The sequence below is a fragment of the Callithrix jacchus genome, chromosome 22, assembly GCF_049354715.1.
Source record: "Callithrix jacchus isolate 240 chromosome 22, calJac240_pri, whole genome shotgun sequence".
In the NCBI taxonomy this organism is placed as follows: Eukaryota; Metazoa; Chordata; class Mammalia; order Primates; family Cebidae; genus Callithrix; species Callithrix jacchus.
The window spans coordinates 12,148,638-12,167,023 of record NC_133523.1 but is presented as its reverse complement, the minus strand read 5'-3'; the positions used below and the strand labels follow the sequence as shown (position 1 = coordinate 12,167,023).

General features: G+C 46.7%; 1 protein-coding gene across 21 annotated transcripts in view; it reads left to right on the top strand.

The window, feature by feature from the left end:
* CACNA1A (calcium voltage-gated channel subunit alpha1 A) overlaps positions 1–18,386 on the top strand; it is a 424,329-nt gene that overhangs the window by 272,180 nt on the left and 133,763 nt on the right. For all 21 annotated transcript variants that reach the window (XM_078360721.1, XM_078360718.1, XM_078360717.1 and 18 more), the window contains one exon: positions 17,651–17,754. In XM_078360721.1, coding sequence (XP_078216847.1) covers positions 17,651–17,754 — 104 coding nt within the window. The remainder of the gene's footprint in view (positions 1–17,650; positions 17,755–18,386) is intronic.

Below are 18,386 nucleotides of genomic sequence, written 5' to 3'. Positions count from 1 at the left end.
TAATTATTGATTGAGCACCTACTGTGTGCCCAACAATGGTTAGGTGATTAGAGACACTGACGAAGAAGACAGACTAAAATCTCCACCCTGGTAGGAGAGACAGATGCAAACATGATAAATAATAAACCACCCAGAAAACAGGAGACACTAAGCAAATGCCTGTGTACTATGGAAAGCCCAACAGGAAGGAACGTTGCACAAGAGAACAAGTGATGGGTGGTTCCCTAGCCTAGGTCAGCCAATCTGGGAGGGCTCCTCAGAGGAGGTGATATTTGAGTAGAGGAGGAGGGAACCAGGCAGATGTTTTGGAAAGAGCATTGCCAGTATGGAGAACAGTGGCAGCTCACCTACGGGACATGCCTTATTCCCTTCCAGATTTTTTAGTTGTTTCTTCTTTTTCTCCCTTGGCTTCCTGGTTTAAATGCCTTTTGAAGAAATCCTAAGCTCAACAAATCAGTGATGCTGTCGAAGGTTTATATCAGGATATGCATCCCAGAGTTATTTACAAAATTAGAACAGAACTGGAAGCAACTGAAAGCCTGGCAGTAGGAATCGGTTAAATGCCATGTGGTCCTTCCGTATGATGGCGTATTATGTCATCATTAGAAATCATCTGCTCAGAGGACATTAAGGATACGGGTGAAAGGCTCCCCATATAATGATGAGTTGGTGTGGAGGCTGGGCTCAGTGGTTCACGCCGGTAATCCCAGCACTTTGGGAGGCTGAGGCAGGTGGATCACAAGGTCAAGAGATCGAGACCATCCTGGTCAATATGGTGAAACCCCGTCTCTACCAAAAATACAAAAAATTAGCTGGGCACGGTGGTGTGTGCCTGTAATCCCAGCTACTCAGGAGGCTGAGGCAGGAGAATTGCCTGAACCCAGGAGGCGGAGGTTGCGGTGAGCCGAGATCGTGCCATTGCACTCCCGCCTGGGTAACAGGAGCAAAACTCCATCTCAAAAAAAAAAAAACAAAAATAAGTCAGGCATAGTGTCACACATCTGTAGTCCCAGCTACTCAGGAGACAGACAGGAGAGTCACTTGAGCCCTGGAGTCAGAGGTGGAATTAAGTTGTGATCATGTCACTGCACTCCAGCCTGGGCAACAGAGTGAGACCCTGTCAAAAAAATTTTAAAAAGATGATGAGTGGGAACAATGGGTTTTTCAACAGGGATCAAGGGGGCCAGGGGTGGTGGCTCACACCTAATCACAGCACTTTGGGAGGCTGTGGTGGGCAGATCACCTAAGGTTAGGAGTTTGAGACCAGCCTGGCCAACATGATGAAATCCCAGGACATGTCATGTAGCTATAATCCCAGCTACTCAAGAGGCTGAGGCAGGAGAATCGATTAAGCCCAGGAGACAGAGGTTGCAGTGAGCTGTGATCATACCACTGCACTCCAGCCTGGGTAACAGGGCAAGATCCTGTCTAGAAAAGAAAAAATGATGAGAGGGGAAAATGAGTTTTCAAAAAGGCATCAAGGCAAGGTAAACCTTGTCATCTCAAATGTACAACTATGAAAATCTAAGTGAAGAAAAAGACTGGAAGACATTGTATCAAGCTGGCCTTAGCGTTGTGGGATTTGGGAATCTTGATTTTCTCAATAGTTCTATCTTCGAATTTCTCGAAGAAAAGCAAATTTTACTTTTTTGAGACAGAGTCTCATTCTGCTGCCCAGGCTGGAGTGCAGTGGCGCAACCTCAGCTCACCGCAACCTCCACCTCTTGAGTTGAAGTGATTCTCCTGCCTCAGCCTCCCAAGTAGCTCGGGCTACTGGCATGCACCACCACACCCAGCTAATTGTTTGTATTTTTGGCAAAAACAGGGTTTCACCATATTGGCTAGGCTGGTCTTGAACTCCTGAGCTCAAGTGATCCACCCACCTTGGCTTCCCAAAGTGCTGGGATTTACTTTTCATAAAATTTACTTTTATAATCAGGAAATGGGATTTATAAAATTTACTTTTATAATCAGGAAAAATATTTAAACTTGTCTTGCTAAATGTTTAGGGGGGAAAAAAAAGAAGATCTGGGGTCGTTTCTAGACCAGGAGGCAGGGAGAAAGGGAAGAGAATGAACATGTCTTGGGCAAACAGGGTCCTGGGTGTCCTTATCTTGCATAATTGGTCCAGAGAGTCCCCACTAAAATAAGTAACTAATTAATCGATTGACTGATACATCAATAATAAATGGCTGGGCATGGTGGCTCACACCCGTAATCCCTGCTACTTGGGAAACCTAGGTGGGAAGACTGTTTGAGACAAGGAGTTTGGGACCAGCCTGGGAAACATAGCTAGACTCATCTTTAAAAATTGTTTTTCTTGGCCGGGCGTGGTGGCTCAAGCCTATAATCCCAGCACTTTGGGAGTCCAAGGCGGGTGGGTCACAAGGTCGAGAGATCGAGACCATCCTGGTCAACATGGTGAAACCCCGTCTCTACTAAAAATTTTTTTTTTTAATTAGCTGAGCATGGTGGCACGTGCCTGTAATCCCAGCTATTCAGGAGGCTGAGGCAGGAGAATTGCCTGAACCCAGGAGGCGGAGGTTGTGGTGAGCCGAGATCGTGCCATTGCACTCCAGCCTGGCTAACTCCATCTCAAAAAAATTTTTTTTCTTAATTAGCCGGGTATGGTGGCCCATGCCTGTAGTCCCAGCTACTTGGGAGGTTGAGGCGGGAGGATTGCTTGAGCCCAGGAGTTCAGAGCTGCAGTGAGCAATGATCCTGCCACTGCACTCCAGCCTGGGCAATGGCAAGACCCCATCTCTTAAATAAACACGTAAGTAAGAAAATGATCGTTTTTATTTTATTGTTAAATACACAAGATAAATGAAAAACAGGCAGATCTTTCTTATGAAACAATTCCATTTAAAGTATGGAGACTTCACTCCCCACTGCCCCAAAGAACACACTAATCTCCCCTTCTCTGAGGTGGGCTGGACTTAGTGACTCGTTTCTGAAGAATAGAGTAGGAAAACGGGAAATAATAGTTTTGTAGTGGAGGAACAGATAGATACCACTTTAACCAAATGATGAAGATTAGTATCCGCTGGGGATGTGGATATTATGTAACCTTGATTTTATGCCTACATAGTGTTCTTCCCAAAAACTCATAATCCCAGTTTTTTGGGGCTTTGCTCTGTCTCCTAAGCTGGAGTGCAGTGGTACAGTCATAGCTCACTGCAGCCTCAAACTCCTGGTCTCGAGCAATCCTCCCACCTCAACCTCCTCAGTAGCTAGGGCTACAGGCACACACCATCACACCGGCTCATTGTATTTTTTTTGGTAGAGACATGGTCTCACTACGTTGCCCAGGCTGGCCTCAAGCTCCTGGTCTCAAGTGATTCCTCCCACCAGAGTTGCTGGGATTACAGGCATGAGCCACTGTGACCAGCCCAGAATTTTTTTTAAGGATTTTTGATGTCATTTAAGAGATCTGATTCTTTATAACACATCAACAGTAAGACCCAGTGATGGGTTCGATAAGTCTTGTAATTTCATGGGAGTATTAAGCTTAAGAGACTTTTTATGGTGTCTGTGAACTATATGTGATTTGTGTCAGTGATGGAGGTCACTGATTCTACGGTTTGCCACCTCCGATCACCGTGGAAGAAAATGCCCCACTTCCAGTGAAAATGAGAGGAAGTAAATGCATAATTATTTTCTGTCTAAATTCATGGACTCCTTGAATTCTATCCACCGACCCCTAAGGATTTTTCTCCCCAAGCTGAGACTGGGAGAATCTTGCCAGTGACTTCTGCGGTCACTGTGGCTAGAAAACCCCTCAGAGGAGGTGATAGTTTAGCAGGTAACTAGTCCATGTCTGGTTCAGCCCCCATCACACCCAGTTACCCAGCCCAAAATGTCAGTAGTACTGAGGTTGAGAGCTCTGCTCTAGGAGACTAAGCCTCTCTGAGGAAGGAGGATTGGGGTACTGGCTGGGTAGATGAACCTACCCCCTAACAGCCTTGGAATGGTATGAGTGCCTGTCCATACCCAAGGACTGCAAATGTAGGTTTACTGGAAATTCTGTGCCAAAAGTGAGATCCAACTCACTTCTAACTGCTACAAAACAAACCTCCATCAACACAGCCTATCTCTGCTCTTGTCCTGGAGGCTCCAAGGTATCCACATGGCTCCCATGCCCCTAGACAGGCCTCTTACCTAGACCTTCCTGAGGCAGAGCTGCTTTGGGTAGCCTTGTGGAATCATGACGAGTGATCAGCCACTGCCTCTGTGCTGCCCCATTCTGGCCACTTCCCTGGGATCCTTAATGGTAAAAGTAAAACTCTCTGGGCCTTTAATATCCCCAGTTTTACAGATGAAGAAACTGAGTCCCAGAGCTGTGTGCAGCAATTTAGAGTCAGAATTCAGCTCTGTCTCATCCTTACATCTGAGTATGTCAGTGTCCTCAGCTTCTGCCATTTATAGCCTCCCACAGCAAACAGGATTAGGGATTGCTTCTCTGAGCTAAAGGGGAAGGATGGGGAACCCCAGGAGCACTGCACCAAAACTGTTTGCTGGAGAGAAGAGCTGGTGGCTCTGTGTTCTGTCGTGACAGGTGGCCTTATTTCACAGGGACCCGCTCACCATTTGTGCCCCATGTGGCTCAGAAAAGCCAGAAATTGTCTCCGCCCTCACAGGGGAAGGTCCCCAACACCTTCTTTGCCAGCTGGGCCAAGGCAGATTGGGGGTCGCTTCAGGGAGGACAGGACCTAGCCTCTCTTGGTTGCTCTCAGGGAGGGGATGTGGAGGGCCTAGGGTCCTGGCAGGACTAGGATGTCTTGAGTTAATTTGGGGTGGCCTTTAGCTGAGGGCTTCTGTGTGCCTGGCATCAGCTTTGCATAAAACAGCCCTGTGAGGAACGATACTGTTAACCCCATCTTCCAGATGAGGAAATGGAGGCCCACAGGGGTGACATGACAGGTCCCCAGCCAAGAGTGAAAAAGACAGGCTTCACACACAGGTCGGACACAGTTCATTACCTGTCATCTGTCTCTCTCTGACTCTTTTTCCTTCTGTCTCTTTGTCTCTCTTTTTATTTTATTTATTTATTTTTTCGAGACAAAGTCTTGCTGTGTCTCCCAGGCTGGAATGGAGTGGCACGATCTCGGCTCACTACAACCTCCATCTCCTAGGTTCAAGTGATTCTCATGCCTCAGCCTCCCAAGTAGCTGGGATTACAGGTGTGTGCTACCACACCAGTTAATTTTTTATATTTTTATTAGAGATGGGGTTTTGCCATATTGGCGAGGCTGGTCTCGAACTCCTGACCTCAAGTGATCTGCCTGCCTCATCCTCCCATAGTGCTGGGATTACAGGCATGAGCCACCACACCCAGCCTTTGTCTATTTTATTCTTGTGTTCTCTCTCTCTCTCTCCCCGCCTTCTCTTTCTCCACCTTCTCCTCTTTCTCTTCCTCCTCTTCCTTTGTGCTTTTCTCTTGAGTTTCTCTTCTTTATTTCTCTCCCTTGGTGAATATCAATGAGGAAAGCAGAAAAACTATGTTTAATTTGTGATCATAAATGCATGTCCCTGGCCAGGCGTGGTCAGGCTCACGCCAGGAATCCCAGCACTTTGAGAGGCTGAGGCAGGAAAACTGCTTGAGACCAGGAGTTCAAAACCAGTCTGGCCAACAAGCAAGAACCTATCTTTAAAAAAGAAAAATAATAATAATCAGCTGGGCATGGTGGTGTGCACCCGTAGTCCCAGCTACCCGAGGCTGAGGCAGGAGGATCGCCTGACCCCAGGAGTTTGAAGCTACAGCAAGCTGTGATTGCACCACTGCACTCTAGCCTGGGTGACAGAACCAGACCCCATCTCAAAAAAACTAATAATTAAAAAGAAATAGGCTGGGCACAGTGGCTCATGCCTGTAATCCCAGCACTTTGGGAGACCAAGGTGGGTGGATCACCTGAGGTCTGAGTTTGAGACCAGCCTGATCAGCATGGTGAAACTCCATCTCTGCTGAAAATACAAAATTAGCTGAGCATGGTGGTGGCCACCTGTAATCCCAGGTACTTGGGAGGCTGAGGCGGGAGAATTGCTTGAAACCGGGAGGCAGAGGTTGCAATAAGCTAAGATGGCGCCATTGCACTCCAGCCTGGGCAACAAAAGTGAAACGCCACCTCGAATGAATGAATGAATGAATGAATGCATGCATGTATGTCCCTTGGCAAGTGGTTGCTAATGGTAGGAATGACCTTTGACCCAAGCCCCCTTTCACTGATAGATGTTCGTCTTGACCAAACTCAAAGCATTAGACTTCGGACTGTAAATCACTGGTTCATTCAGCAGCCGTTATTGAATGCCTGCTGTATGCAGGCACTCTTCCGGCACAGAGGGGCTGACGTGTTAGTGGGGAAAGCCAGTGATGAATGAGATAAAAAGGGCAGATAGCAGACATTAAGTAGGCTGTGTGGGCCAGACAGTCTCCATCGCAATGACTCCATCTGCTCCTGTAGCGGAAAAGTAACCACAGATAAAACACGTACGCGAATGAGCATGGCTGTTGGACGATTAAACGTTAACCTGTAAAAACAGGTGGCTGGCCCGTGGGCTGTCGATCGCTGCATTAGAGATAGCGTTAGAGGATGGTGAGAGTTCAGGAACAGAATAAAACAGCAGAGGTTGCGCATCGTCAAGATGAGAGGCTGCAATTCTTCTAAACCCTGAGTGGCCGGGCACCGTGGCTCATTTCTGTAATCCCAGCACTGTGGGAGGCTGAGGCAGGAGGATCGTTGGAGCCCAAGAGTTTAAGACCAGCCTAGGCACACAGTGAGACCTCGTCTCTACAAAAAAAATAAAAAGCCAGACGTGGTAGAGCATGCCTGTAGTCGCAGCTACTTGGGAGGCTGCGATGGGAGGACTTCTTGAGCCCGGGGGGTTGGGGCTGCAGTGAGAGGATCAGGCCGCTACACTCCAGCAAGACCTGTCTCAAACAAACAAACAAACAAACAAACAAAAAAGAGCTAAAGGAACAAATCATATGAATGCATTAAATTATCACATGTATCCAAAACATATATACATCTGTCAGCCTGGCACAGTGGCTCATGCCTGTAATCCTACCGCTTTGGGAGGCCAAGGCAGGCGGATTGCCTGAGCTGAGGAGTTCAAGACCACCCTGGGCAACATGATGAAACCCTGTCTCTACTAAAATACAAAAAATTGGCTGGGCATGATGGCAGGTGCCTGCAGTCCCAGCTACTTGGGAGGCTGAGGCATGAGAATTGCTCGAACTCTGGAGGCAGAGGTTACAGTGAGCTGAGATTGCAACACTGCATGCCAGCCTGGGCAACAGAGCAAGACTCTGTCTTAAAATGTACACATATATATATTTCCATATGTCTATACACATACATACATACACAGACATACACATATATACATATATAGATAAGGTATCAATTTAAAATTTTCCTTAATAAACAAAAATTTCTCTCCTTCTCTCCCTTGGTGAATGTCAATTAATAAGGCAGCAAATCTGTGTTTAGTTCGTGATCATAAATGCATGTCCCTGGCTGGCTTTGGTAGCTCACACCTGGAATTCCAGCACTTCGAGAGGCTGGGACAGGAGAGGATTGTCTGAGGCCAGCAATTACTTGAGGCTTTTTTTTTTAAAGACATGAAGGAGATGAGGGAGAGCCATGGAGGTATTGCAGGGAAGAGCAGCCCAGGTAGATGGAACAGCCAGTGCAAAGGCCCTGAGGCAGGATGTTCCTGGCGTTTGTGAGGACATGTGGCTGCCCAGGTGTCCAGAGGGCACTGAGTGATTATGAAGGAAGGAGCTGATGAAGGAAGGTGATAACACACTTCATGGATTGGCCAGGCATGATGGCTTATGCCTGAATTCCCAGCACTTTGGGAGGCCAAGGCAGGCAGATCAGTTGACACCAGGAGTTAGAGACCAGCTTGGCCACATGGCGAAACCCCTTCTCTACTAAAAAGTACAAAAAAGTTAGCCAGGCGTGGCCATGAACATCTGTAGTCCCAGCTACTTGGGAGACTGAGACTTGAGAATCACTAGAACCCAGGAGGTGGAGGTTGCAGTGAGCTGAGATCACGCTGTTGCACTCCAGCCTGGGAGACAGAGCGAGACTCAAAAACAAAAAAAGACTTTATGGACAGACAGCCTATATAATTTATCATCCAAACCAGGACAGTTTTGAGAGTGAAAGGGGAAAAAGAGGACTCAAAAAAATAATTAACAGGCATGATCTATAATGGGTGTAAACTGGGACACGCAGCCTCCCTCGCGGCCACCGTCAGACCTCAGCTTTTTCGTAGTCAAACCCACCCCCATCTTTATCCTGTATACTGGAGAATCCGCTGTTCTCCTGAGCTGAGTTTCGGTTTTTGGTTGTTTTTTTTTTAAACATCCTGGATACGTTTTCTCAGTGAACTATGCTAAAAAAAAAAAATTAGAGGAAAATAAACCATAAAACAGAAGGCACTTAAGAATTTCACTGGGACTCAGCCATAAATTTGTCTGATGAGTATTTATTGAGCACTTTATAAGCACCAGGTGCCACCAGCAATACTGTGTTGAATCAGTGACTTTCCTCACCCTTGAAGCTCTCTCGAGCCCTTTATCATATACGTGAAATACTATAGGCTGGGCGCGGTGGCTCACGCCTGTAATCCCAGCACTTTGGGAGTCTGAGGCAGGTGGATCACGAGGTCAAAAGATCGAGACCATCCTGGCCAACGTGGTGAAACCCTGTTTCTACTAAATGTACAGAAATTAGCTGGACGTAGTGGTGTGCACTTGTAGTCCCAGCTACTCAGGAGGCTGAGGCACGAGAATCACTTGAACCTGGGAAGCAGAGGTTGCAGTGAGCCGAGGTCACGCCACTGCACTCCAGCCTGGCAAAAGAGCAAGACTCTGTCTCAAAAAAAATACTATGCAAACGCAGAGAAGGGGTGAAGTGGGAAAAAGATCAGCTGGTTATAAGCAAGAATAACAGGTCTAGTCCCAGCCATGCCAGCTACACCGTGTGTGACCCAGGCACTTCATGTTTCTGCTCTCGGCCTCAGTTTCTCCATCTGCCAGACACAGAGGAGTCAGGAATTGAGGAAGATTTGGGGAGTATTTCATCAGCCCAAAAAGACTTGGCTAATGTGACCATAATCCTGCCTTCTGCCTCTCCTCTCCTGGAAAAATAGCTTAATCGTTTGGACTTGGGATAAACATATTTTCTGTCTGTATTTATTATTTAAATGATCCACCAGGCTGGGCGCGGTGACTCAAGCCTGTAATTCCAACACTTGAGGAGGCTGAGGAGGGCAGATTGCTTGAGCCCAGAAGCTTGAGACCAGCCTGGCAAACATGGCAAAACCCCATCTGTACTAAAAAAAAAAAAAAAATACAAAAAAATTAGCTGGGCCTGGTGGTGCATGCCTGTCATCCCAGCTACTTGGGAGGCCAAGGCACGAGACTCACTTGAACCCGGAAGGCAAAGGTTGCAGTGAGCCAAGATGGCGCCACCACACTCCAGCCTGGGTGACACAGTGAGACTCTGTCTCAAAAAATAAATAAGAGAAAATCAATGATCCACCACCAGGAACCCCAGGAAGGTTTGTACTGATTGTGCAACCCATGCTTACTGAGCACCTACTGTGTGCCTGGGGCTGGTCTGGACACTAGGATCAAGGCAGGAAAAGTCTCTACCCTTGAGGAGCCGATGCTCATGATGACAGTCTCGGATTGCTTAATTTGACAAGATGATTCCGACCGTGGAACATGCTGGGCAGAGAATGAGACGTCTCGCTGAGCTGCAGGGAAGGGCCGGTCCTTTTGATTGAGAGGTCCAGGAAGGCTTCTCGGACGGGGGCACAGTGGATGTGAGGTTGAGTGATAAGATGAAGTTGGCCAAGCAAAGACCTAAAGGCAGAGGTGCTCCAAGCAGAGGTTCAGAGGATGGAAATAATTGGCGGATTGTGATCTTGAACTTGACCTTTCTTTTCTTCTGCTAATGTTGGGTTTGGTTTTGCTAATGTTGCTTTTCTGACTCCTTGAGGTACCTGTTGGGTTGTTACTTTATAATCCTTTTTTTTTTTTTTTTAACTTTTTTGAGACAGAGTCTCACTGTGGTGCCCAGGCGTGATCTTGGCTCACTGCAACCTCCGCCTCCTGGGCTCAAGTGAACCTCCCACTTCAGCATCCCCAGTAGCTGGGACTACAGGTGCACAGCACCACACCCAGCTAATTCTTTTATTTTTATTTTTTTTTAGAGAAGGGATCTCACTGTGTTGTCCAGGCTGGTCTCAAACCACTGGGCTCAAGTGATCCTCCTGCCTCAGCCTCCCAAAGTGCTGGGGTGACAGGCACGAGCCATCGCATGTGGCCTTTGTTGTTTGGGATGTAGGTATTTAATGCTGTGAGCTTCCCTCTTAGTCGCTTCTTGGCCCTTCGGCTAAGGTGCAGTGTGAACTTCCCTCAGCACTGCTTCTGCTGCATGTCACAGCTGTGGGGGTGTTGTTTCCATTTTCATTCGCTTCAAAACCTTTTTAAATTTCCATCTTCATTTCTTCGCTGACCCAGTGGTCATTCGGGAGCATTTGTTTGATGTCCATATTTTCCATCGTTTCTGAAATGCTTCTTGGTGTCGATTTCCAGTTTTATCCCACGGTAGTCTGAGAAGATACTTGACAGAATAGCAGTATTTTTAAATTTGTTGAGATTTGTTTTGTGGCCTAACGTGGTCTGTCTTGGAGAATGTCCATGAGCTGATGAGAAGAATGTACGTCCTCCGTCAGACATGCAGGAGACAGACGCTTTCTCACCTGCCTCAGGGGATCCATAAAAGAGCGTGTCAGAAGTTGGCATTTAAGAAAGACCAGAAGGAGTCAGGGAGTGGTGGCTCATGCCTATAATCCCAGCACTTTGGGAGGCCAAGGCAGGTGGATCATCTGAGGTCAGGAGTTCGAGACCAGCCTGATCAACTTGGTGAAACCCTGTCTCTACTAAAACAATACAAAAATTAGCTGGGCGTGGTGGTGGGCACCTGTAATCCCAGCTACTCAGGAGGCTGAGGCAGGAGAATCACTTGAACTGGGAAGCAGAGGTTGCATTGAGCTGAGATCACGCATTGCACTCCAGCCTGGGCAACAGAGCAAGACTCCATCTTAAAAAAAAAAAAAAAAGGAAAGGAAAAGAAAAAAAAAGAAGAAAGAAAGAAAGAAAGACCAGAAGGAGATGAAGGAGCAAACTATAGAGATATCAAACTGTATCAATCTGGCTGGGCATGGTGGCTCATGCATGTAATCCCAGCACTTTGAGAGGCTAAGGCAGGAGGATTGCTCAAGCCCAGGAATTTGAGACCAACCTGGGCAACACAGAGACCCTCTCTCTACAAAAAAATGAAAATTTAATTAAAAAGATGTATTGGTCAGGGCAGCCAAGTTATGCTGCAGTAACAAACATCCCCAGAGGCTCCATAGCTTTAACAACAGATGTATTTCCTGCTTATGCTACATTTCCAGTGCAGGTTGGCAGTGGAGAATAAGGGGGCTTTGCTCAATGTAGTCACTTGGGACCTGACTAATCACCTAGAACATTGCCACTTGCTATTCCAGAAGAGAAAAAAGAATGCTGGAAGGTCCCACACTGAAAGTTCAATGCTCTGGTTCCAAAATGATAGCTGTTTCCACTCATCCCTCATTGGCCAGCACTTAGCATGTGGCCCTCAGCCAACCCCAAAGGGACCAGGAAGGACCATCCCGCCATATTGCTGGAAATATTTGATGACAGCATGAATGGGGAATAGTGTGCCAGGCAGCAGAACTCTTTGAGCCCTTGGAAGAAAGACAAGGCAATCTCTAGAGCACATCCTTCCTGGTATTATTAATGAATTTAACAACTGAGCAAGCCATCCTCGCCCACTCTCCTCCCCGCATCCAGACTTGTGCACACCCTCCCTTAACTTGAACTGCCAAGGAAGAGATGAGAACCAGGAGAGGAGATCTGTGACCTCGTCTTTGCTGAGGAACTATTGTAGAACAGCCATAGCATTCTACAGTCTTTGCGCTTGTAAAATGTTGTTTCCGTTTTGCTCCTGAACCAAATCCATCTACCCTCACCCCCCAACCGGAGAAAGCCCGTCTCCTAATCCAAAACTGCACCCAGGCCTCTACCAGCTTCTTCCCTGTGGATTGTTGAATCCAGGGTATGGAATTGAATAATTGAATGAGTCTGCAAGATAAAAAGTGTCTCTCAAATCAGGCAGCAAAAGCCCACGCCCCAGGGAGGAAGGTGCAGATGAGAGTTCAGGAGGGAGCTTGGCCTGGGGTTGACGATCTGAGCTGTGCAGGGAACTTGTACCCACCTCTCAATCAGCCATTCAACAAACACCAGTTATTGAGCATCAACTGTGTGCCAGATGTTGTCCTAGGGGTTGGGAATACAGCAGAGAACAAGAAGGACAAAGCCCTTACCCCTTGTTGGATGGACATTCCAGCCAGGAAGACAAGAGAACAAGAGAACTAAGTAAAGTCTACAGGCAAAAGGGAAAAAAGAAACAGAAGGAAAAGGGGGGACGAGAAATGAGAGATGCAATTTTAAGGGCCATACGGGAGGCCTCCCTCAGAAGGTGGCCTTTGAGTGAAAAAACCTGAAGGTGAGGGGGAACCATGTGGCAATCTCAGGGAAGAGCATACCAGGCAGGGGAACAGCGTGTGCAAGGGCCCTGGGGCAGGACTGTGCTTGGCTTGGTTGAGGAACTAACCGTAAGGAAGCCATGTGGCTGGAACAGAGTGAGCGAGGGAAGAGTGGAAGGAGATAAAACCAGGGAGGTGGGAGTGTTGGAGCCCCCTCCACCACTTAGTAGCTGAGTGACTTCATTTATTTCCTGTAGCTTGCGTAATAGAGAACCTCAAATAGAATAGCCAAAAACAACAAAAATGTATTTATTCTCTCGCAATTTGGGAGGCCAGGAGTTCACAGACCATCAAGACTCAGCTGAGGCATGGTACCTCTGAGACCTGGTCTGAAATCCCTTCTTGCCTCCTTCCTGGCTTCTGGTGGTTTGCCGACAATCTGGTGTTCCTTGTCCTTTAGACACATCACCCTGGTCCTGCCTTCATCTCCATTTCACATGCCCTTCTGTCTCTGTGCCCAGGTTTCTCCTTTCCTTCTTATTTTATTTATTTATTTATTTATTTTAGAGACAGAGTCTTGCTCTGTCTCTCAGGCTGGAGTGTAGTGGCATGATCATAGCTCACTGCAGCCTCAAACTCCTGGCCTCAAGCAGTCCTCCCACCCCAGCCTCCTGCGTGGCTGGGACTACAGATGTGAGCCACTGAGCTTGCCCAGATGCCCCCTTTTTACAAAGAAACCCATCATGTAGGATGAGGGTCCACCATAATGACCTCATCTTAACTTGATGCCATCTGCAAAGACTGTTTCCAATTCATAGGTACCAGAGGTTAGGACTTCAGTGTATCTTTTTAGGGGGGACCCACTGCAACCCACAATGACAGGGCTGTGGGCATGTAACTTGACCTCTCGGCTGGGCACTGTGGCTCATGCCTATAATCCCAGCACTTTGGGAGGCTGGGGCAGGCGGATCGCCTGAGGCCAGGAGTTCAAGACCAGCCTAGCCAACATGGTGAAACCCCATCTATATTACAAATACAAAAATTAGCTGGGCATGGTGGCAAGCATCTGTAATGCCAGCTACTCAGGAGGGTGAGGCAGGAGAATCACTTGAATCCAGGAGATGGAGGTTGCAGTGAGCTGAGATCACACCGTTGCACTCCAGCCTGAGTGAAAGAGTGAGACTCCATCTCAAAAAAAAAATAGTAATAAATCTCTGTGCCTCGGTTTCCCCACCTGCAAGGATGGGGATGATTATGTACCCACTCCTGAGGTTCATGAGAGGGTTAAATGAGCTCAAAGCTTCCATGTGTGTCTGTTGTAGTGCTGGGTAGTGTGGCATGTGGCCAGAGGTCTCCAAGCGTGTCAGGGACCTGGGCAAGGGCAGATTCGGGTCTTTCGGGTCTTGTTGGCAGCATCTGAGATGGACGGGCTGCCTTGGCGTGGAAGGACCTCGGCCGCTTTTCCCTGTTCGGTCTTGTCCCTCTCCCCCATCCTCCACTCTGTCCCTGTCATCTGAGCCTGCTCCTCGTGATGGCTCAGTCTCTTTCTACTGGTGGCCTGTGCAGTTTCCTGCCCTGGGCTATATTTAGCCCTGAGAAATGGGAACAAGAAGCCCTCAGCCGCCACAGTGACAGAGAGAAGCACAAAGCCAGTGCTGCCTTCTGTCCGGCCATGTTCCACTGACTCAGTTCCTTCTCCCAGAAACTTCCAGAAGCAAAGCATTGGCATTTCTGAGCCTGTTAAAACAAGGATGTGAGCTGGTGGCTACGTTCATTGCCCCCAGAGCCTGTCTGTGTCCATGACGAGGGTTGATTTGGTTAGTTGTATTTTCAGGGCTTTTTCTTTTCTTTTTTTTTTTTTTTGTATTCATAGCAAAACACACATGACATAAAATTGACCATCCTAATTATTTTTTTTAACTTTTTAATATTTTTTAATTGACAAGTAATAGTTGTACTTACGGGGCATGTAGTGATGTTTCAGTGCATGTCATACATGAGGTTTATTGTTTGTTTCCATTGGGAAATTCAAGATCCTCCTTCTAGCTATTGAAACTGTTAATATATTGTTGCCATCTGAGCCATTTTTAAGGATGCAGCTCTGTGACCTTAAGTATAATGCATTCACATTGTTGTGTAACTGCCACCGCTATTCATCTCCCAAACCTTTCCATCTTCCAGATATAAGTCTGTCCCCACTAAACATGAGCTCCCTGTTCCCCCTCCCCCAGCCCCTGGCACCCACCATGCTACTTCCTGTTTTTGTGAATCTGATGACTCTAGGGATTTCCTATAAATGGAATCATACAGGATTTTTCCCTGTTATGACTGGTTTATTTCACATAGCATGATGCCCTCAAGGCTTATCCATGCTGCAGTGTGTGTCAGCATTTTCTTCCTTTTTAAGGTAAAGTTCACCATTAAAAAAAAAAGCTTTTAAAAACTTGAAGTAGAATAAACATACAGAAAAATCCATAAGTGAAGAGCTTGGTTGTCACAAATTAAACACACCCATGTGTAACCAACACAAAATTGAGGAAACAGAACCTTCTCAGGCCCAGAAGCCCCCCTCATATCCTGTCCCCAGTCACCACCTCCCCACAAGGTTACCCCTACCAGGGCCTTCAGCACCGTTCACTAGTTTCGCCTGTTTTTGTACTTTGCATAAATGAAATCTTACCTATATGCCGTTTTCTGTCTGCCGTCTTTTGCTTGCCATTAACTTTTTACGATCTCAGCTGTTCATTGCATGTATCCTCTCTCTCCTACTGATAACAATGTGGATTGTTTACAGTTTGGGGCCATTATGAATATCACTGCTACGAATGTTCTTGTGCGTGCTTTCTGTTGGGCAGCTCTTCAGAATTACTATCTAATTGTAATGATCTTGGATAGGTAACTATCCGGGAATTACTGGGTCTTGGCAAAGGTACATACAGTCATACACTGCATTATGGCATTTTGGTCAACCACAGACCAAATATATAAGAGTGGTCCTGTAATGGACCAATATATAACAGTGATTATCATGCAGTATTTTTACCATAGCTTTTCTGTTTGGGGACATTTTGAGATATACTATTGAGTTACAATTTCCTGCAGTATTCCATACAATAACAAGCTCAACGTGCTTGTAGCCTAGGAGCAACAGGCTAGACCATGCAGCCCAGGTGTGTAGCAGGCTATACCATCTAGGTTTGTGTGAGCATACTCCATGAAATTTGCACAACAAAATGACCTAATGACGCATTTCCCAGAACGCATGCCCATTGTTGAGCACGACTTAATTCATTTTAGTATAGAAACTCTCAACCAGTTTTTCAAGTAGTTGTACCATGTGTTACGGGTTTTACCATCTCACCCCAAAATTCATATGTTTAAGTCCTAACCCCCAGAACCTCGGAATGTGACCTTATTCGGAAATGGATTCATTGCACATGTAACCATCAGGTGGGTGCAAAAGTGACTGCAGTTTTTGCCAGTAGCAAAACTGCAGTCACTTTTGCACCAATCATAATAGCTAAGATGCGATCATTAGGGTGGGCCTTAATCCAATATGATGGAGTCCACATAAAAAGGGGAGATTTTGACACAGAGACAGACACACCCGGAGGAAGAATGCCATGTTTAAACAAAGGCAGAGATCAGGATGATGCCTCTCCAAGCCAAGAATCAGCAAAGATTGCCAGCAAACCGCCAGAAGCTAGGAGAGAGGCATAAAACAGATTGTCTCTCACAGCCCTCAGAAGGAACCAGCACTTCTGATACTTTGATCTTAGATTTCTGGCCTCCATAACTGTAAAACAATAAATCTCTGCTGTTTAAGCGCCCTAGATTGTGGTTCCTTGTTACAGCAGCCGCAGGAGATGAATACAGCATGGTACGCTCCCATAGGCAGGTTATGAGGGTTCCAGTTGCTCCACAGCTTCACAGATACCTGGTAGTAATGACGTCATCTTAACTTCTGTCTCATTTTAGCCTTTCTTCTAGACAACGGCAGTGTCATATATGCTTTTAAAGGTGGGCTTTTAAAGCCACAATTGAGAGCCCTGCATTCTGCAGGTGTCACAGGGTGATCAACTATTGAGAGGCTACCCCTGCCCTGACAGTTGGAGGCAAGGCTTGCCAGCACAGAGGTTAAGCCCATGGACTCTGGGGCCCACCTGGCTGGTTCAAATACCGTGTCCACTACTGAATAGCTCTGTGACCTGGGACTGATGATTTTGTCTTTCAGAGCCTCCGTTTACTCAGTGGTAGCATGGGCAGTACAACATAGACGTATCATGAGGATGAAATGATTAAGTGAGCTAACATACATAATGTGCTTAGGAGGGTGCCCAGCACACCGTAAATATTCTATAAGTGCTGACTTTTATACTTTTTTCCTCTCTGTCTCTTTCTGTCTCTCTCTCTCTCTCTCTCTCCCCCATCCTTGATTTTCTTCACTGCATCTTACTTCCTTCTTGCTATAGTGTTCTATTTTTGGTTTTTGAGAATATTCTATTTGTGGATATTTTCTCCCTTGAAAATTGAGCTGAAACTTCTGAGAATTTTTTGTGATTGGCGTTAAGGCTGCAGGGAATGAGCAGGGAGACAGTTGAGGAAAACGCTTATGGCCCATCCGTCTGGCTTGGTGATATCAGCAGGCCATCAGACCCTGTGGTCATGCAGCTTCTCTAAGGGGAACCTGTGACTGTGTTGGCAGAAGGGAAGGAACCAGGGATTAATTAATCCATTTCAGTAGCCTTTGTGTTTTGTTTTGTTTTCTTTTTCCTTCTCCTCCTGGACTCTGGTCTGGGAAGACTTCTTGCATTTCTTACTGGTCCCCATGACCTGTGAGGACAACATAATTAAGAGAAAGCTTTTCCCTTTGGATGTTTTCTCCAAAAAATGTTCCTCCATTTCCCTCTCTGGGCTGCCAAGCCAGACTCCATAAGCCAAGAACATTTAAGACAGAGCCATGAGAGAACCAGAGCTTCCCCTTCCCTCACCTGTCAGGTCCTATGTGAGTCCCAGTCAACTCTCACCTGGTTTCCCTCCTCACACCCTACAGAGCAACGATGCCTCAGGGAACACTTGGAACTGGTTGTACTTCATCCCCCTCATCATCATCGGCTCCTTTTTTATGCTGAACCTTGTGCTGGGTGTGCTGTCAGGGTAAGTCTCTGCTACTCCCCACCCCATCCCATTCATTTCTCTTTGCCAACTTCTTCCCAAGGAGAGGCCATTGAAGCTTTGTTTTCATTCACTAGGCAGAGAAAAGGCTTCTTCCCTTGTTTGGGTTTTCATACTGTGATTAGCAAGCCATGTATAGGTACAGAGGTTGTGTACTGCTGGGGTTACCCAGTGAGGGGGTCCATATGGGCTTTACTTTCTTTACTCTAAAAAAAATAGTTTGGGTTTACTTCTGTCATGTTTTCCAAATACAAAATCATAGCCTATGATCTAACTGTATTTTCCTGACCCATATTGTCCTCTATCCCCAAGGTTTTTTTTTTTTTTGGCTTAATCATAAATGGGCTTCATATTTCTTACCATAAGAAGTCTGGGCACTTGTACGGTGGCTCCAAGGCACCATCAGCAATCCCAGATTCTTCCAGCTTTCCATTCTGACATCTTTACCAGAGGCATCCAATCTCATGGATACCTCATGGTCTTAAGATGGCTGCCTCATGCCCTCAAGATGGCCACTTCATGCTCCAAACCGGAAGAGGAAGAAGGGAAACGGGAAGAGGTGGGGCCTATGGCAGAGAAGGAGACCTGCTGCAGAAATCATTAGTTTATGGCTT